Below are 21,963 nucleotides of genomic sequence, written 5' to 3'. Positions count from 1 at the left end.
ACAGAAGAGTGAATTAAGAATCGTACACTCGAATGATCTCCAATACTAAGAATTGCCACAATTCCTCGATTATAAGAAAGCTCAGCTAAAAAGATCTGGAGGGTAAAGACAAGACAAAGGTGAGTGGCCCAGTAATAAAAATTTTAATAGGAACCATATAAATTTATATAACCCCTCGCTACAACACTTGTATAATTTCTAGAAAGTTTAGAATATAGAAATATATATATATATATATATCAATTCAAGTCATGCTTTTCATATTTATAATCATATGCTAACTCATCGCATATTCATCACGTCTGCCCGCTCATCCCGTATTCACCACACATGCTAGCTCATCACATATATTCATTACATATATGCTAGCATTTCATCACATCTCCCATCATAAATATATACTAGCAATTCATCATATATCATCACATATATGCTAGCATCTAAGTCGGAGTCACCTCTTGTGACCTATACGACACATTCATATCTCATCACATATCTTGTTGATGCACAAAACTGGAGGTCTTGGTACAACGTAAATCTGATCGTGAATCTGCATCAAATGTAAATAACACAAGATGTATCATGGTTCACCCTAAGGTTTGGGCTACGTCCACACTGATTATGTATTTATCTGAGGGATAGAGAGCTCTGAGAGTGAGAGCTTTGAGATGGGGTGAGAGGGCCTAGGAATTGGCCTCCTCCATTGTGAGGGTGAGGAGTCCCTTTAATAGAATAAGGGATTCTCACTTATTATATATTTGCCCATTCCTTTATTACATAATTACACTTAAGTTCCCCAAGTATTTATACGAGATCTAAATACGGAGGCCCCAAGTATGGTACTAACAATAGTCCCCCAAGTCTTCAGTCAAGAGAGTCTTTTGGCTGAAGACTTGAAATTCAGTCCATGTGTGGGCCGAAGTAACTAGATATCTTCTAGAACTGATACTCGATATGATGCGGTGCTCAATCTGAAATGGTGCTCAACTAGAAGTAGCACATGTTGCGAGGCTGCTCTGTTTGTGGCTTATGTTACCTTGGTTGACTCGGCTTGTGGCATTGAAGGTGAGGGAGTCCCTTTTATAGAATAAGGGCTCGCTCCTAAATACAAAAATGTGGGCTAGAGTTGATACTCGCGGCGAGGCGTTTGCTCAGTAGGCGGTGATGCTCTCTAATGATGGTGAGTTAGTCCCTTTTATAGAATAAGGGCTTGCTCTTCAATACATAAGTGATGGGTTAGGAGTGATGCTCGCGGCGATGCGGTTACTCAGCTGGCGGCATTGCTCTTTAATAAAGGTGAAGGAGTCTTTTTTATAGAATAAGGGCTCGCTCCTCAATACATAAGTGATGAGTTAAGAGTGATGCTCGCGGCAAGGCGGTTGCTCAACTGGCGGCGTTGCTCTCTAATGAAGGTGAGGGAGTCCCTTTTATAAAATAAGGGCTCGCTCTTCAGTACATGAATAATGGGTGTTCTCTAATGAAAGTGAAGGAGTCCCTTTTATAGAATAAGGGCTCGCTCCTCAATACATAAATAATGAGCTAGAGTCCCCCAAGTATTTTTCATGAGGCCCAGTTGAGGCCCAATATATGGTACATAATGTAGTCCCCCAAGTCTTCGGTCAATAGAGTCTGTTAGCTGGAGACTTCAAATTGAATCCATGTATGGGCCGAAGTGGCGGTTGTTCGGAGGCGGTATTTGTATACCCTGCACTGAAGCTTTGTAGGTGAAGCTTCGCAAGTGAAGCTTTAAAGCTAGAACTTTGTAAATGACGCTTTTGAAGCTAGAGCTCTGTAAATGAAGCTTTTGAAGCTGACTGACATGAGTGATGCTCATGAATGTTTATGTTGATTGACATGAGTGATGCTCGTGGATGTTGTCATGAGTGATGCTCATGAATGTTAACATGAGTGATGCTCATGAATGTTGACATGAGTGATGCTCATGAATGTTTATGTATGATTGTCATGAGTGATGCTCATGAATGTTTATGTATGAATGACATGAGTAATGCTCATGCATAATTTGGAGTACTGGGCGTACTTTTGATCACCTGGTTGGTGGCATGAAGGAGAGTACGAGTTGTACATTTCATCACCTGGTTGGTGGCATGAATGGCTAGTTGCCAAATGATATTAGAGTACGGGTTGTACATTTCATCACCTGGTTGGTGGTAATAGTGGCAGGTTGCCGAATAATTTTGGAGTACTAGGCGTACTTTTGATCACCTGGTTGGTGGTAATAGCAGCAGGTTGCTGAATAATTATGGAGTACTGGGCATACTTTTGATGACCTGGTTGGTGCTATTTTAGGCTTATGGGCCTTCGCTCTCCACACAACATTCCAGCCTATTTCTTTTGGGCTTTGTCGTTTTTTGTTTTATTGACTATCTTCTGATGGGGATTATACAGATGTCTCCGAAAGATAAGAAAAATAAATTACATCAAAAAATAAATCCAACCCTCTGCTTAATGGGTCATGCCCATAATGCCATCACCACCGCTTTCTGAAATATTCTCCCAACGACATGATCTTTTTGCTTTTTTTCTTTTCTGTTCCTTTACCCTGATCTCTCCACCTCCAGACACACTCACTTGCTGTTGCTTTTACTTTCCTTTTTTTTTGCTTTCTTTTTCTTTTTCTGCGTAAGCGCAGTGGATTTTGATCTAAATCTGCCAATAGCATTGCTTCTATCAGTGCTTTTGCTTTTCTGCCTTGTGAGTGTTTTTTCAGATAGTGGGATGGTGGACTCCCTGTGGTTGCTCATCTTCGCACTAAACATCCGGCTTGACTCAGCGCCTCCGCTTCATAACTTGTCCAAGTTGCTTGAATCGACTTAGCTGTGCCATCGGATTTGTGTCCGTTCTGTCACTCTGTAACCCGGTGGACATGGCAGAGAGTCTGCTGGGCCGTGGCTGGAACTGAGACGGTGCCATCGGATCTATGTCCAATATGGCTGACCATCTACTCGGATATCTGCAAGCTCGAGGGCGTGCTTGTAACGGTGAGACTTGCTGAGGTCATTCGAGATCTGGCGGAGGTCCGAAATGGAAATTGGGTTGCCTTCAGAGACCCATCTCTGAAGAACGTTGGTGGCGCTTCGCTTGGGCTACCTGAGCCTGAAGACTCTGCTATTCAGATTGTCACTTTCCTCAGAATCTTGGATGATGTGAAAATTAACCTGACACACAAATTAAACCCTCTTTTGACAATTGTAGTATATAAATAAGTAGGGATTGTTCTTAAACTGGGGAATATGAGGGATTGCTAAACACTCTAAACTAACTAAAAAAAAAACACATAAACAAACTTAAAACATTTGGCTAGATCAAAAGACTTAAAACAAGTTCACAAGACTCAAAATAAGCTAAAAACACTCAAGAAAGACTTAAACATATTTTAGACGAAACTGGGTGAATTAGATGGATGATAGGCTAGTTAGAGGGTTCTTTCTCCACACATGAAACATATGCATACGAATCGATTTCCAATTAGTCTTTCGACAAATCATGAATGACAATGCCCCAAATTAATTGTATTGAACTAATTAATTTTCAGATTTCCCTAGATTCATTGAATTGAATGGAAAACGCATCACAACCAAATTATACTTTATCAAGTTCCCTAACTATGGAATACGCATGATAGAAACACTTAACAAAGATCATTAAGTTCAATAGAAACCATAAGCATTGACGAGGCATTTATAACTATGAAAAGCATGTTACTCTTGCCTAGGATTTACTTAACACAATCGTGACTAGCGACTTTTACTACTCATGAATATAAGTTCATAACGATTAGGTGAAATTCCCTTATACTTTAGCATCAAATTCATGCATGCAAACTAAGTTTGCCACCTTAATCAACATACAAGAACAAGTTTTTAATAAAACAGATAAGCAAACCACATTCACGATTCATGAAACAATAATTGGAGGAAATCAATTCATATAAAACATATGATCATGACTTCGAATTCACCTCTAACTATAAAGAAATTAGTTCCTCATGTTCGCAAATAAACAAAGATAACTTAAATTAAACATTGAAAGTAAAAGATGGAAAACACCTAAGAACGCTCCAACACTCCCAAAAACTTGAGCATAGGCACGGCACAAAGGCTCCTCTTCTTTCTCCTTGCAATACTCACGGCACATAGGCACGGCACAATGAGGGGTGAATGTGTTTGAGGGGTGAATGTGTTTGAGGGATGTATGAGTGTAGAAAAATATGGTAGAGGGTGGTTTTGGGGGTGATGGATGTTAAGGACGAATTTGTGGTAAAAGGTGGATGGTGTAGTGATCTAATGGTAGAGGGTGGTGGTTTAATTGCTGCACAAAGGTTTGTATTTATAGGGCTAGGGAAACCCACGAATTTCTGAAGGAAAGGAATGTGTATTTGGCATAATTCATGAAGGAAAAGGACTAGGGTTCACCAAAATCTGAAGGGAAAAGGATTGCACAATCCTAAGGGAAAAGGATTGCAGGTTCTAGAGCTTCTAGAAAGGATACAGGCGCCAGATTTGTAGGACAAGGGATAAGGCCTTCTAGAAATGTTGTTTTGTGGCTGATTCCTAGAAAAACAAGGGATAAGGTGCGGCACATTTGTAGGAATGGATAAGGGCTTCTAGAAACCTATTTTAATGTGTAATATGACAATAAATCCCCCATGCAGCTGGAATTAAGTTAAGATAGGATTAGGGTAGGATAAGATAAGATAAGGTTAGTTACAATTTGGATAAGATAAGGTAGTTTGGATAATGTTCCTTCTTTCTTGCTGGTTCCTTATCTCCTTGACTTGAATTAATTTCTTCCTGATTCTTATCATATTCCTAGCCTTTTGAACTCCAAAAACGTCCATCCACCTTGGCCCATACATATGCTATCCATTTAGTGCCCAAAACTGCTCCAAAATGCACTTTCCTGCCAACCTTGTTATTTGGACCTACAAACACACCAAAATAGCTTAAAACACTATAATAAACACAAACAAACTATGAAAATGCAAGAAAACAAGCTAACTAAGTCTCATAAATATGCTTCTATCATTGGACAAACTCAGCATTCACAACACCTACTCCTTCTGACGATAACAATCTAAAGAATTGCGAAACAAGAAAATGATCAACCAACCTGGGTGAGAAACAAACAAGTGGATACCCAGTCTTTGGAGGAAAGTTTGGCAATGTCAGAAGTTGGAGATCTCGAAGCAACATCCATGGATATTCCCTTGTACTTGAGCGCATACAATATTCCCGAGGCTTACGGGTAAAGATACGTTGTGTCGTCGTAGTAGCAGCAATCGCAAAAGAAGGGCCAGAGGGTGTAGTCGAGATCGAAGACGACGAGACTCGACAAGTTCTGGTGTCGTTTGATTATCTGCAGAGCCTCACTCTTCACCTTTTCGTCCTTGCCCATTGTTCCCTTTTGGCGTAGGTTGAAAATCTGATAAGCAGAGAGCCATTGTTGAAGGCAAAGTAGAAAAAACCAATGCATGATGGGTGCCACGTGAAGGAGGTGGAGTCAGGTTTGCTGAGAAGAGTGGCTTGAGTGAAATCGCAGAGATCGAATGCTCTTTGGTTCTGGAAAATGTATAGGTTGTACTGATACTTGTGCTTGAAAATGACGGAGTCTCCTACATGAACAGTTGGGGTTTTTCCACCCTGAAACTTCATCAACTAGTATTGTGGTGAAGTGAGAATGCTGGAAGAGTAAAGCAAGCAAGCACAGCATGATGAGCATATAGAACTTCATGGAGAGCCTCTCTTTTGAAATTTTTTGTCACCACAAAGTATAAAGATGGTTTTTTTATTTGCCTGAGGTGGTATTCTCAGTGTTAGAGAGAGAGAGAGCAGGGATAACTCTGTGTCTGTGTCTGTGTCTCTGTGTGGGTTTTGCAGATCCGCGACGGAGGTGAAAAATTGAAAGAGGATCGACATAGTTTTTCGTGTTGTTTCCCACAGACGACGCCAAATGTTGATGCACAAAACCGAAGGTCTTGGTACAACGTAAATCCGACCGTGAATCTGCATGAAATGTAAATAACACAAGATGTATCGTGGTTCACCCCAAGGTTTGGGCTACGTCCACACTGATTATGTATTTATCTGAGGGAGAGAGAGCTCTGAGAATGAGAGCTTTGAGAGGGGTGAGAGGGCCTAGGAATTGGCCTCCTCCATTGTGAGGGTAAGGAGTCCCTTTTATAGAATAAGGGCTCCTCACTTATTACAAATTTGCCTCTTCCTTTATTACATAATTACACTTAAGTTCCCCAAGTATTTATACGAGATCTAAATACAGAGGCCCTAAGTATGGTACAAACATATCTTATCAATCATGGCTAGCATATAAGTTGGAGTCACCTCTAGTGACCTATACGACACATTCATATCTCATCACATATCTCATCAATCATGGCTAGCATATAAGTCGGAGTCACCTTTAGTGACCTATACGACATATTCATATTTCATCACATATCTCATTAATCATGGCTAGCATATAAGTCAGAGTCACCTTTAGTGACCTATACGACACATTCATATCTCATCAATCATGGCTAGCATATAAGTCGGAGTCACCTTTAGTGACCTATACGACATTCATATCTCCTCACATATCTCATCAATCATGGCTAGCCTATAAGTCGGAGTCACCTCTAGTGACATATACGACACATTCATATCTCATCACATATCTCATCAATCATGGCTAGCGTATAAGTCGGAGTCACCTCTAGTGACCTATACGACATATTAATATCTCATCAGATATCTTATCAATCGTCTAATACCATATACTTACTTGAGTTTACCTAAACTTACCTAAACTTACCTGAACTTACCTGAACTTACCTGTGTGTCTTGCATTCACCACAATTATATATATATGCAACCAATTCAACTCATCGTTTATGTATTATTCAATAGGCATGGCATTTTTAAAGCATAAATCATATAATTGCATTTTATGGGAAAAACATCAAGTGTATACATATATACCTAAAACCAAAAGCCCACACCGATTGCTCAATTCCTTAAACAAGGCTATGGTCTCAATTATTTAATCTCATTTCTTATATGGCTGCATCTAACGTTTCGTTAGACTGCCTACGTACCCTAAACAGGGATCAAGCCATTCGTAGTTCGCATTAATCATTTATAGGAATACACATATGGATATTTCACGATGAAATCTAAACTCAACCATCTCATAGTATTTTATAACATATAAATGTATATATATCATGGCATAGATTTCTCATTTTTATTTAAAAGTATTTATAGAATTATCAATCATGAAAAATATGATAAGCAAGGAAATATCCACTCACCTGAAGTCCGCGCTACAACTTCCTAGCATAAACATCGAGGCGTCACAAACGATCGGTGCCTGTGACCAATTATCAAACCATATCTCAGAATTCTCGTTGATACGATACATAACTTACATCGTACATGAGTCTATGTAACTCGTTCCAGAAGATCTACAAATCAGATATTTGATCCATAACTTCTAAGGATCCACATTATGCTTCTAGAATAACATACTAAAGTTTGGAACGATCCAACGGTTGGATTTCTGTCAATTGCCAAAACCAAGCGGCGGTCAACATTTATTTTATAAACTTACAAATCCAATTCGGGAAGATCCATACATTGGATTCCCAATCTGTAAATTCCTATGATACTCAAATATTATGCACTATAATGTATTAAAGTTTGGTGACGATCCAACGGTCGAATCGTCTATTCATATTTTGACATATTCACGTGTCGAACTGAAACTAAGCCCAAATAATAAAATTACGTCATACGGGTATCAATTATGAACCCAGGGCATCTAATAGTACTTAAACAAAACATCTTTGGCCCACAGGCCACGTGTCGCCGCACATGCCGCCGCGGGTGGCGGTCAGCCGCCCCAACTTGCCGGAAAATTCAACTATTTTTAAAAATTCTCAAAAATTACAGAATTGAAGATCTCAAAGATTAGAGTAAACTTTATAACTGTGGCCAAGTCCAATTTGTCCTAGAAAGGCTTAAATTTCATCAAAACCCGTCGGAAACCCTAGTTACCTAGTCTTCAATTTGGCTCCATAGCAACTCTGACGCCTCAACCATTACCTGGGCTTTGTTCCTGGGTTCTAGAGGAGTGTTTTGATGATGGTAATTGAAGGGGATGGTTTCACAATTGATCGATTTTGAGCAAAGTCTCCCACGGCACCCATCACCATTTGTGTACCAAAATACTATCAATTTCCCTTTAATTTTTGGTGAAAGAAGAAGAGAAAGGGCCAAGGGGATGATTGGAAGTGTTTCATAGGTCCAATTCGTTGGAAAATTGAACGAGAACACGAGAAACCGCCAGTTTGAAGGCATGGGTCGCATGGGTCAAGGATGACCCGTTTCCCCCTTTTTCCCCGTTCATCACTCTCCCTCCTTTCCCTCCTTTCTTCTCCCTCTGATTGGTCCTCCACTTTCTCTTCTTTCTGGTTGGCCCAACTGCTCCCTCTCTCATGTTCCGATTGGGCAGCTTTGCCCTTCCCTCCTTATTTTTCTGTTTCTGTTTTTCTTTTCTTTTCCCTCATCTTCTTCCTCTTCCTCTTTAAATAATTAATTACTAAATGATATCACATTTAAAAATATATAAAAATATAATTAGTGACTGAAACAAAAGTATTTCTCGAGTTTACAATTCCGCTTCTAAGGGCATTTTTTTGTAAAATCATGCTTTTAAAATTAATAGAAATGTAAAATTTGGGACGGGTTGTCACAACAAGGCTAAGGTAGGGCGTAGCCCAAGGAGGTTTTTTGTAAGTGTAGTGTTATCTATGCACTTATTTTTATTTCTCACACATCTTTTTCAGTTTTCGACCTTTGGATTGAATGAATTGACGAAGATCAATGACAAAAAATTAATAAGGGTGTGTGACTAGCACTATCATTTTTTAAACTCATGCTTTAATGACTTATGTTAATGTCTGTAACCTATATAGCCCACTCAATTCCAATACAGGTTATTATTTCATATATATTTAGTAGAGGATATGTAATAAATAATACTTTTTATGCTAAAAATAATAAATTAGTTATATCTTCCCTCCCCTTCTATCCTATTTGTTAAATAAAAAGACCATTTACCCTATGCGATTTAGCCTACGCCCATTCACTCATGATTGTCTTCGGCGATTCACCTGTACTTCTTACTCAAGAAAAGAAAAAGAATTTTCTTTTAGTTCACAATTAAATCTCTATCTCCACGATTCCTTACTTTTTGTTGCGATTTTCCAATGAATGTAACATTTGATACGTTCTTAATCGCTTTATTTACTTATTCATGATTTATTTAGTTGGTTAATTATTTATATGGTCCTTGAAGTCTTTGGTTAGGGTTATGATTTCAAGAATTGTTCATATTCTATTGTTGGTCTTTATATATGGATTATTATATAATTTTTTATAAGAAAAACAAAATAAACATATGACTTTATGGTACTAATTTCAACTAGCCCATCCAAGAAAAAAAAATCTTGTCTCCGCCATTGATTGTAGAGGTTTTACTCTATGTGGAAATCACATCCTTTTATTTTTATATCCCCAAATTAGTGTTTTCTAGTGTATTGTTATTTGTCACAACAAAAAAAATTATGCTCTAGTAGTTGGCTATAGACCTGACATTCGTGTCGTTTTCGTGATAGATCGGGTATCTTAACGGATCGTATCGTATAACATTCGTTAAAACAAAAGAGTAATATGACCTGACCCGAAATTGACTATTAATATTAATAGGTAATATGACCCGACCCGAAATCGACCATTAATATATATATATATATATATTAAATAATAAATAATCAAATGAAAATCATAAATACTAAACTAGTATATACATACCACATTCTCACATAAATATTACTTCAAAACATAAAAACCCATTTGTTTTCAAATTTTACGTATCCCAAAATAAGAGCCTAATAAAAAAAATTATTAGTACATTATTACAAAATATCAAATGCTCTAGGATATGCAAACAAAGGGAGTTGTGTTTCAAGATTGAGGAACCTTACATGTTTTTTCATCAAATCACCAAGGAAAGTAGTATTGGAACTTTGACTTGATATAATGTCTTCAAGAGTTATATTCATGATGTTTTTATTTTTTTTAATGTGTTTTGTAAGTTTTTAATCTCACTTTTAAGAGGATAAAAAATTTATGAGTATGACTGAATGAGGGAGTAAAAAAATTGTTAAGCCGTTGACTCTATTGAAAGTCTATCTTTTTGCCTATACTATACTAGTTGATTAGAATTTTGGACAACACATCAAGTAAATTTTATCCTAGTAATGATAATAAGAAATTCTCATAATAAAGCTTAATCTTTTTAAACTTAAATAAAATAATAATACAATAATACATATTTCATATACAATGTACGTACTATGGGTATTGTATTTTATAGTAAGTTTTTTTAGTAGTTTAAAATCATCAAAATAATTTTTTTCTTAATGGGTCAAAACAGGTAACCCACGGGTTACCTGTATGTAAACCTGTTAAGGACCCATTATTAATGGGTTCTTAACGTGTGATCCGATAAAGATTCGATTAGTTATCGTATTGACTTAAAACCCGTTATTTTCGTATTGTTTTCATGTTGCGTTGACGGGTCGTGTAAGAAATTATCAAATCTAGTTGGCTAGTTAACAAAATCATGAGTTTGTAATTCAACTGATTAAGAGTACATTAAATGACAACTGACCCTTTTAATAATTCTTGTATCATAGTCAAGTTTTATAGAAACAAATATTTACAATAAAAAATGGAAGAATAAATTAACTTCGAACTTGTCATTCTTAAAATTCGAACCTAAAAGCTTTTAATTACAAATGAAGAGTTGATACTTGGGAGGAATATTTAGTATAACTTTGAAGGAATGACAACAACACTTACATGTATTTAATACAATCACTATCTAACGTCAGATGTATTCACATAAATATATATATTTTATACAATCACAATCTAACCGTCGAAATGTTATTTGTATTAAATAAATGAAAGTATTGTAGCCAAATCCAAAATTTGAATATACAACACACTATCCTAAAATTGGGGATAACATACCTCAGGTATTTCTTGGTCTGGTAAAGTGAAAAATATACATCTGTAAATACAATTCCAATCACTTGGAACCCAAGAGGAGACAAGTAATATAAGTAAACATCACTCAACTCAACTTTTCGCATTCTTCCCGATTTCCTGTGTGAAAATCTGGAGAACATAATTTATACGACGAAGAATGCGTTTAACTATACCAATCAAGAAAGAGAATCGAAAAAGTAAGTACAAATAGGAAAAGCAAAAGAAACGTCCTGCTGCTGCTATTCCGCTGGATTGCTTTGGAGATCTCTTTGTTACCAAACTCTACGTTCGTTGTAGCTTCAACTGCCTGTTGAATAGAACAGAGACAATTAGCCTTTCTAAACGAATACCGACAATTCAAGGCAGCGGGTCCAATACTAAACAACTGCACAGACACATAATCCGACACCTGATCGTATAGTTGCTCTATTTGGTGAGCTTGTTGTAAAACATGTGTGGACATAAGGTGATTCAGCGCAGACATTTCCACCATCTTAGTTTCGGTTTCTTGAACTGCATCTAGAAGGCCAGTCAGCTCTACCTATATTGCATACCAAGAACAGCAGTAAGCAACTTTAAACACTTAAGGGTTTCTAAATACGGGAATAGCAAGGGTCAAGAGAATAGATAGAAAGCCATGTATTACAATACCTGAAGGGCACGTGTTTCATCATCTAAAAGTTGTTGTTGCACTGTTAGAGGCTCAGGTTGAAATTCATTAGGTTCCCTGAGCTCCAAATTGTTAGAGTTAGAGGTATCTGCAGATTCTGTAGTCTTAATCCGCTTAAGTTTTCTTCTTGGTGTTGCTTTATTAATGGAATCTTGGATGCGTATGGCTCTTAGCTGATCAAAACGTGACGTGACTGAATGGAGTCTCTCGCTTAAAATCAAAACCTGTAGTTTCAGAATATGTATTCGATAATTATATAAGCAAACAAGCCATTCATTTCTTGCCAACATGTTTACACCGAGGAATATGCAATTGTAACTAAGTTGGATTGAATATTAAGTAACCCAATAGTCTGGTAAATATAATTCAGCTCAACAAAGAACAACTAAAAAGGACTAGACTTCCCATATAAAACACGACCAGGGCGAAGAAATCCATAGTTCCCTGGAGGCTAATCGGAACATAATAATAATACATAATATCATTGGATATACTTGATAGAATGAGAAAGAATCATACCACACCATGTTTGTGAGCTATAGTATCAGCATTAGAGTAATCAGTCCTAATGCCCAGCCATCCCTTTGAGTTTGCCTCATCATCGTTAATGCTATTTTTCAGAACATCAATTTGTTCTTGGCATGCTTTAATAAAAGTACTAACCTTCATTCAAAATACAACAAGAGCAAAGTAAACCCCAGCAATTTATGAAAAATTGTTCTTACACAATAAGCAAGTGAATAAAAAAGGACTCACGCATGAAAATGAAACCAGCTCAATGTTACAGAATACACAACTTACTCCTACATAAACTGATATACACTTTAAACACATGTTGACATCAAATTGAATAGCATACACAAAACTGTAGAGTTTGTGCATATAATTTTAGAATGAATCTATATTTCGAAATTTTCTGCAGCTTACAAAAAAATAAGAAGCCAGGATTTGTCAACTGATAACTTACTTCATGCTCAATGCTATCTCTCTCCTGTTCAGTGGTGCGATGCAGATCGACATAATCCTTTCGATGTTTCAACATAAACTGTTCCAGAGTTCCAATGCTTTCGAGCTGACCCAATGAACAAAAGGAAATGACTTAAAACATAATCAGATTAAATAAATGGAAATGAAGAAGAAGAGTGACAAATGTGTAGATACCGTCTTGAGGGCAGCTCTGGTAAAAGGTGACCTTTGGCGAGGGGCATGAATAATGAATTTCGCCATAATTGCTGCCAATTTGGACTGTAAATATGCAGATGAAAGTCTTCAATTGGCAAAATAAAAACGTAAATTCGATCAATTGGAGAGAGAATGGAATTAATTTAAGAACCTCGTTGTAACTCATAGAGATAGCAGAGTGGCGCACAGCATCCTTGAAATCTTCGATCCTATCCCTGACTTTCGACATTCTTTACAATCCAAACCCTAACCCTAATTTTCACCAATTTCCAGTTTCTTCTTCGGGGCAAGAAAGAAAAATTTGACAAATACACGGAAATTTAAGAAATTAAAGCAATTAATAGCTTAATTTCAATGGGAAACCCAAAGAATTTGGAGAAATGGTAGAGTTTGGGAATTGAGAAACCCTAGGGAAGCAGAGAGAGTGAGCGAAGGGAATGAGAAACCCTGTTGAACTGAAATTATTGTTGCTGTGAAGTCGTCGCTGCTGCCATTGTGCTCATGTTGTTTGGCTTATTACTTCTGCATGATAAAATTAAGATCAATAAAAAGGAAAATGAAAACCTACTTGGAAAGGGAAATTCTAAAAACCAATAGGAAAGGGGAAAACTAATTTAAATCCTATTGCTAGTAGGATAAACCAATCCTAATTGATTACATCTTTAATGTAAATACATCACAGAGATATCATCCGGAGCTCTTAATTCTTTCATGGTTATCAGAGTTACATTTATCAATCTATAATGGGAGGATATATGAAGAAGTTGAATAATATTCGTTTCACCACAAGAATATTCAAATTGATAGCTATCATCCTACTCTTAGCCCTTCCTCTTTTAAGGAAAGATAAAGATAAAAACCGAAGTTGTCATCAATGGCGGATTTAGGATTTGAACCTTGGAGGGTTCCAATGTTAAAAGTCTAAGTTTTTTAGATAAAAACACAACGCGAAGCGTGCAAACAAATTTTAGTTTATTTACAGAGTCATTTCATCGAACACTTGGTGGGTTGTTGTCGTGTCAATTGAACCATGTTGCACATGTCAATGGATATCGATATTTACCGAAACAATTTGATGAGTGATATTGAGAGCATTTGTAGAGTGTTGTCGACACAACTTGCCGAGTGTTACCGAGATATGCTAGCATACATTACATCAAACACTTAATGGGCACAAAAGGTACGCGTACAAAACATTCAGAGGGTCCCCGAGGACCTTCACATGCTTATTCCCCGGGCTCCATGTGGTCTTGGGACCACCTTGGTCCCATAGTGCATCTGCCCTTGGCTGTCATACATGCTCACTATCGCACACTCATCATAGACACACCCTAATAGTATCATACAGTGGATTTTTCTATACAAGCAATATAATCAACCTTTAACTAATTCAAACTGTGGGGAGGGGAATTCGAACTCGGGTGTGTAGGGGCACATCTGCTCTAGCCTATATGAAACAGCATGTGCCATTGTGCTTGTGTTGTTGGATTACAAAATAATTTTTCCTAGGATTATGGTGGCCTTGAAATAATGAAAGGTCATGGTGGTGGTCCTGGAACAACAGAGTGTGTTGCTTTTCCGTACGGCGCTATGCAGCATACAACCCGGCTAGAAGCCCTGAAGGTTGATCCCCTCCATCTCCAAGTGACCGTTTATCGTCCATGTCAAATCCCTTTCCTTTACTCTAATTTACCAATTGATAGGTATTATCCTATCACATTCATAAAAACAATACTAAGAATCGCAGGAATTGAAATTAAAGCTGCCAATCTACAAATCCCAGGACCCAAATCACCAGAAATTCGCAATAATTACAATAATTCAATAAACTTCTATGGGTTGATACCCAAATAATTCCAGAAATCATGAAAAAAAAGGGGAAATCCAACGGCAGTTACCTGAAGAGTGAGAGAGAAAGATAGCTGAGAGTTGAGTGAGAGAACTGTGGAGGATCTGAACTTGGTGTAGCAGCCTTAACCCTTACAGATCAAAGCTGAGAGTTCGGAGAAGAAAGAAAGACCCAGGGACGTGTGCTAGCGAGAGCCGATGCTCCTACCGGAGAAGATGGTTCTATTTGGATCCCAAGTTCTATTTCTTTTATTACCAGAATTACAACTATACCCTTCGTTGTCTTTTCATTTTCTATTTTATAAAAAGGGACCAGCCTTTTTGAGGTGCGTGCGAGGGTTGATGATGCTCCTACCGGAGAAGATTAGACTTAACATTCGTGTCGTTTTTGTGTCATATCCGATATCTTTATGGGTTCGTGTCGTGTAATATCCGTTAAAATAAACGGGTAAAATGATCCGACCCGAAATCGACCCAATAATATTAACAGGTAATATGATCCAATCAGTTATCCGTTAAGAAAATTTTTTTTCAACCAATAAATAATCAAATGAAAAATATAATACTAAATAAGTATATACATACCATATTGTCACATTTAAAATATAAAAACGCATTTTTCTTTTAAGTATATTTTCACTTACCCAAAGTCTTTAATAGTTTTTTAATTAATGTAGAAGTGTAAAAAAATATAGAAAAGATATATAAATGCTCGTAATGACAAGTTTTACAACTTTCATAAAGAGCTTAACGTCGAAATTCGCTACTATAATCATATAAATCATAGATCAAAATTTAACCGTTGATTGTTGTTTACATTTACGCTTCATTGTTCTCATCAAATTCTGTTTTTTCCGATTTTCTTTTTTGAAAACTTGATCTATTAGAGGATGCAGGAAGAAGAACGGTTTGGATCGTTGGTATTATATTCCGAGTTTTACGGTTAGTGAAAATATTGCTTGATGTTTATAAAGTTTCTACAAACTATATGACATCGACTCATATTTCAGTTAACCATAAATATCGAAACGTGATATCAAAGATCTTAACCGTTTATCTTCTTACATCTGCCAGATGATCATGTTTTCAAAAAAGAAAATTTAAAAAATGAAATTCAGTAAGAAGAATAAAGTGTAAATGACAATTGACGGTTAAATATAAATTTAAGGTTTATGAATTATAGTGTTGGATTTCGAAGCTAACCTCTTCATGAAAGTTGTAAAGTTTGTCACTATGAGTGATTGGATATTTTTTTTTGCATTTTTTACACTTCCACAATAATTATTATTAATTTTATTAATTTTGACCTCAAATAAAAAATATTATTCATGAAGGTTTGGAGGATTTTAAAAATCTAAATGATAATGTAAGTATAACCATTATCTAGTCGTGGAGGAATAATGATGAATCACGAATATTTATATATTATTTCATATTTTTCGTACCTGTATATATGTCTTCTTAGTTCTTGCCTATACAGATACTATATTAGTTTATTTTAATTTTGGACAACAACATGTTAAGTAAAATTTATCCTAGTAATGATAATAAGGAACTCTCATAATAAAAATAAATAATGACTAAAACTTTTTTTTTTAAACTTATATAGAATAATAATACAAAACTATATATTTAATATAGAATATATTGTATATATTAATATGGCTATTGTATTTTATAATAAATCTTTTAGTAATTAAACTTTAAAATTATCAAAATAATTTTTTTCTTAATGGGTCGAAACGGGTTACCCACGTGGTACCCGCGTATATACCCGTTAAGTAACGGGTTCTTAACGGGTCACCCGATAATGACCCAATAATTATCGTGTTGACCCGAAACCCGTTATTTTCGTGTCGTGCCAGAAACTGCCAGATCTATAGAAGATGGTTCTATTTGGATCCCAAGTTCTACTTCTTTCATTACCAGAATTACAGCTATACCCTTCATAGTCTTTTCATTTTCCATTTTGTTAAAAAGGGACTAGTTGGTGACTTCGTCATGACAGTTCACCATTTTGAGGGTTAGAAAGATTCATAGAGACATTTCAGTCTCTCTTAGCCACCATCGTGCAATTCACCAGTGCCAGAAATTAAACTCAGAATGTGTCATGTGGAATACAGGTTGAACTTCATCACCAACCACTAGACCACCCGTGTTGGTTCATTGTCTTTTCATTTTTATTTTTATTTGTAATTTTCCCTTTTCTACAAATAATTTTTGCTTCTCCAAGGGGCACTGGGCAGAGTCAGGTTCAGTTCGCCTTGCTCTTAAAATGGAGAATTGAATTAAATAATATTAATCAGTTTGGTTTGATTTCCATTCGATTGATGTTTGACGGGAGGGAGGGAGAGATGAAGAAAAGTACACGAAAGTAATTGTATTCAATTTTTGGTTTATAATTTTCATTTTTGTATAATTTCACGCATATCCCTTTTATATTCCATCTCCCGTTATTCTCAAACTTTCTTAAATCCTCATTTCTCCTCAAACTCCATAATACAAAAAAAGAATAATAATAAAAAAAAACTAAAAATGAAATGATATCGAAAAAAAAAGAGAACTTCACATGGCTTCATCACCGTGTTAGTCTTTCTCAAAATGAATTAAAAAAACTACTTCTGATGTGCTGTGAGAATAAGCTCATTTTTGCTGCTTCACGTTTTCAGTTTTTTTTCACCCAAAACTGTGAAAATAAGCTGTTTTTAAGTGTTTACCAAACACCTTTTTGAGCTTAGCTTTTTTTTATACACACTTTTTATAAAAGCACCTTAGTACCAAACCAGCACAATGCTTAATGCTAATAGGAGTTGCAGAAGAATAGCTCTTATAAGCACGATGCGTTTTGGCTTTGATACAAGCATGATTGTCTTAAGTCTTAATGCTTAATTGGTAATAATAACAGGGTAAGGTATTTTCAAATTTGGTTGTGAGAAATTCACAATCAGACTAGTCCAGAATCAGACACCCTCGTCGACATCACCATAGCAGGAAGTTTGGAGAAGAACCAACACTTGAGTAAGTGCAAGGAAGATCCAACACTCGGCCACATGAAGCTTCTAATGACCATATGTCTAAAACCCACTCGCTATTATCTGCATTTACAAAACAAGTGAAATTTCTAACAGGCGGAATATCCTGTATATAAAAATTATAATTTGCTGGACTGATTATCAAGTCTGCTAGTCAACTAAGATAGATTTGTTAGTTATTAAATCAAAGATTTAATAACCAATTTCAAATACCAAAAGTTAGCCTAGTCAACAAGGCCTCAGTTCGTTCCAAGTTATTTATGTGTCAAGTGAGCATGATTGGACACAAGATATTTTTTGTTGGAAAAACTCACATTTAGGTTAAAAAATTGGGGACTCTACACTGAGTCCAATCCACTAGTATAATCAAGATTCTTACAAATACCACGCAAAGCTCAATTCCTAGACCTAATCTATAGAGCAGCTTTACCTTTGTGCAACCTTGTCTTACACAAGATGGATTCCTTCGGCCTTCATAAAGTGGCAGCTCCTCCTAAACTCTTCACCTTGTGGCACCAAAATGGTGTTATCTCCAGTCTTCACAGGATGGCAGCTATTCCCGAACTCTTAACCTTGTGACATCGAGACCAACACACAAACTATGCATATGATAATATGACAATGATATGCAGATTTGTATTCAAATGTCCAGTCAGTTTCTTTGGTCAAACTGTTGAAGGAAGAAACTGATGAGAATCCATAAATAGGTCAGTTTAAAGATTTGAAACTAGAAACAATTGACCACAAATTTAATGCAAAACTACAAAGACAACGCAACTCTATTCTTAAATGATTGGGTGTTTAATGCATGAAAGAAGGCGTAGGCGATTCGTCTTATCGATAGCCCTGCCTAAGCGTGAGGCGAAGCCTCACGATACCTAAAATTTTAATATATATATATATATATATATATATATATATTATAATTATATTTATGAAATATAATACTTTGTAAAAATAAATATAATTATAGATAAATCAAAGATAATATCTTCTTCATTACCAAGGCTAGTTGTACTTAGAAATTATGTCATAAAGTCTTAAAATGTTGTAATTATTTATTGTATTCTAAGCAATTTTAGAGAACTTTAACAGAAATAAGGGTGAGTGGCCACAATTATAAGGGATTTCAAGGAAAATAAATGTTGAATGCCACAATTATAGGAAAATTCAAAAGGAAATAAAGGTTGGGTGGTGAAATTATAGGGACTTTAAAATGAAATAAAATCTAAGTGGAGCAATTATAAAGAATTTAAAAGGAAATCAATATTAAAAAGTATAGACGTCTTTTGAGATTTAGGTCTATAAAATATATCAAATGTATAAAAAGTATTAAAAAACTCGTTCTTGCTTATCTTTAGTTTCTTAATATATATATAATAACATAAAAACAAAAACTTACAAAAAAGAATATGATGATAAAAGTTGTTAGGAAAGATAAAAAAAAAAAAAATCAGCCCCAAAAGCTTGCATCTTCTTCATTTTCTCCAAACTCTCTGCAACTCAAGAAAAAACCCAGATTTCAACCGGGATTTTTCCAAATTTCATCAACTTTTAAACAAAGTCGACACCCAATCAAACGCCTTGAGGCGCGCCTTGATGAAATTAGGTGAGTTTTTCACCCACTCCCATAAAACAGAGGTGAAATGGCTGCCGTCCCGCCTCTAAGGTTGCGTAGGCGCGACTCATGGCGAGGTTTTTAAAACACTGGTACAAACACAGTAAAAAACAGTTTAAAGGGCACATAGAACGCATATCACTAAAAGAAATTCACGCAAACTAATGCTAGTTTTGAAATAGCACTTCAAGAATCTCCTCTTTTTTTATAGGACAAGAAACTCCATTATTAAAACATGAAGTCCTCCATTTATTTCTTTACTTTTAAAGCACCAACAGAGCCAGTAAACACGGCAAGGACAAGCAGATGTGTGATTTATCACTGTGTGAATATGTGCATGATATCAGGTGCAGAGGGATTCTTTCCATCCTTCCATTACACTTCAACCATAAAGAGTTATAAAGTACTTGGTTCCACTTTACATAATTTTTACAGGGATAGAAAGAAAAAGGACTATAATTACTTATGTGAGTAAGCATTTAAAATACCGATGAGGCAATTTGCCAGATTGATGGTGAATTACTATAAATGTGAACTATACAGAGATTCTATACTAAACAAATATCAAGGGCTCACAAGTAGAACAAAATCTTAAACAACAGTGCATACATAAAACTTGACAATATTAGTATTTGAAAGGTGAAGCATACCCCAAGCAACTGTACATTCTTCGCTTGTGGCGTTTGCCTGGTTGGCTTGGCACTCAATGGCTACTCACCATCAAACAACAAAACACAGTAAAAAACATATCAATAGAAATAACACGAAAAGGAAAAATGAAAAGAATAGAGCTCACATAGATCCATGAGAGTACAGATCCTATCCAGATCAAAAGACGGAGCCCAAGGATCAAATGATCTGGATCGTTGAAATTTGATCCAACGGCTACAAATAGAGCGTCCCTCTAAAAATTATAATAACTGTAGCCGTTGGATCGAATTTCAACAATCTGGATCATTTGATTATTGGGCTCTATTTTTTTAGATTCAAAGAGGATCTCTACTCAGATCCATGATATGGTTCCTGCAAATGGCACAATTATCAACAACAATATATGCGTACAACAAAGCAAAACAAGATCAGGACACAACTCAAATACCAAAGTAATTCAAAATTTCAAATTCTAAATCGAAAAGAAATCAAAGAAATTGGTTTATCCTGTTGGAAACTAATATATAAGTTTGTCTACATAATTAAATTCTCATCCAACTGTCAATGCAACAAGTTCATTGTATAACAAGTATCTTAGATTACATTCATTCGACTATGTGCGATACCTGGAGCAGTCAAGTTTTTGGTTGAAATGCAATTCTTCTACCTTTTTAAGACCTTATGTCCCAAAGGTGATAGAACCCTCGAATATTCAGAACAACTCTTCATGAGTAGGGAATTGGATTATATATACACAAGCTCATTTAACTTCCATATATCGTGGAAATTAGTTACCTTCAGTTGTTGACAGTTTTCATTGAGTAGTGGATAAATAATTATTATTTGCTCCATGTTACCCACGTATCCTTGATTATAAGAAGTAGTTTTACATGCTTACAACTCTTTAATCAGTTTATAATATATTGGCAACATAAGATTCATACTTATAATGTTAGTCAAGTCCAACTAGGTATCTAACATTCTCCCACATGGACACAAACTAAACATTATAATCAAAGTCATGCCCTTTTTATAACATTGATACCTTATGTGATCACATCAAGTTTCACGCTTACTAACTTCCTTTCAACTACTATAATTAATTCAAGTATTTGAATTCCAGAAAAACATGTGTTTATAGACAACACAAGCACCCTAAAACCAAAAATACTTAAAACTAATATGTAGAAAGAAACTTTAGACTTTTCAATGAGTTGTTATTCCTTCATTCATTCAAAATAGTCATTTCATGGATCATCTTTGGAAGATCCTGATGCATTCACTGAATTGCATCCCTCGAATTATTCTTGTCCAATCACCAAGACATTAGAATACATATATACATGCATACAGTCAGCAACTTAGACAACCAATAGACTCAACGAGTGCATATGATTCAGTAGGTCTTGATATTGAACAATATAGTAACATTCAAAAACATTTTTGAAATTTACATGTGACTTGCAGTGAGTTTTCCTCACTCCCACACTTTAGCAGATTTTAGAGATTCAAGCACTCCCATCTTAGAGACATAATCCTTGAATGCTCCTACTGCCAATGGCTTAGTCAGGGGGTCATCTATCATCAAATTTGTTTCAATGTGCTCAATCGTGATTTCGCCATTTCACATATGTTCCTTCACTGATAGGTATTTGATGTCCATCAACCTTGTTGCCTCAGACTTCTTGTTATTCTTAGAGGAAAATATTGTAGCTTTGTTATCGCAGTATATAATTAGTGGTCTCAAAATTGAATCAACAATAGCCATGCAGCTGATTAAATTTCTTAACCACAAGCCTCTTTTGGTAGCTTCAAAACATG

General features: G+C 35.8%; 1 protein-coding gene and 1 pseudogene across 2 annotated transcripts; both read right to left on the bottom strand.

Annotated features, from left to right (window-relative positions):
* Positions 1-11,022: 11,022 nt before the first annotated feature.
* On the bottom strand, positions 11,023-15,085 carry LOC126630563 (syntaxin-81-like). 2 transcript variants are annotated; one of them, XM_050300694.1, is made up of 8 exons: positions 14,892-15,085; positions 13,145-13,515; positions 12,973-13,056; positions 12,779-12,883; positions 12,331-12,474; positions 11,793-12,035; positions 11,551-11,682; positions 11,023-11,448 (listed from the first exon to the last, which is right to left on the bottom strand). In XM_050300694.1, the coding sequence occupies exons 2-8, from the start codon at positions 13,220-13,222 to the stop codon at positions 11,305-11,307; spliced, it is 930 nt and encodes a 309-aa protein (XP_050156651.1). In that variant the 5' UTR covers positions 13,223-13,515; positions 14,892-15,085; the 3' UTR covers positions 11,023-11,304. The 2 variants fall into 2 exon arrangements, with proteins under 2 accessions (XP_050156651.1, XP_050156652.1); XM_050300695.1 differs by lacking the exon at positions 14,892-15,085 and adding an exon at positions 13,652-13,855.
* Positions 15,086-20,082: 4,997 nt separating this feature from the next.
* The window catches only part of LOC126630139 (RING-box protein 1a-like), a 34,403-nt pseudogene continuing 32,522 nt past the window's right edge, over positions 20,083-21,963 (bottom strand).

This window comes from Malus sylvestris, chromosome 7 (genome assembly GCF_916048215.2).
Source record: "Malus sylvestris chromosome 7, drMalSylv7.2, whole genome shotgun sequence".
Lineage (NCBI taxonomy): Eukaryota > Viridiplantae > Streptophyta > Magnoliopsida > Rosales > Rosaceae > Malus > Malus sylvestris.
The sequence above is the reverse complement of the archived record's forward strand: the minus strand, read 5'-3'. Positions and strand labels throughout refer to the sequence as shown.

Coding starts and splice junctions, on each gene's coding strand:
- LOC126630563 (XM_050300694.1), bottom strand. CDS start 13,222: ATGTCGAAAGTCAGGGATAGGATCGAAGATTTCAAGGATGCTGTGCGC. Junction 13,057..13,144: donor TCTCTATGAGTTACAACGAG/GTTCTTAAATTA, acceptor GCATATTTACAG/TCCAAATTGGCAGCAATTAT. Junction 12,475..12,778: donor GAGATAGCATTGAGCATGAA/GTAAGTTATCAG, acceptor TTTTGAATGAAG/GTTAGTACTTTTATTAAAGC.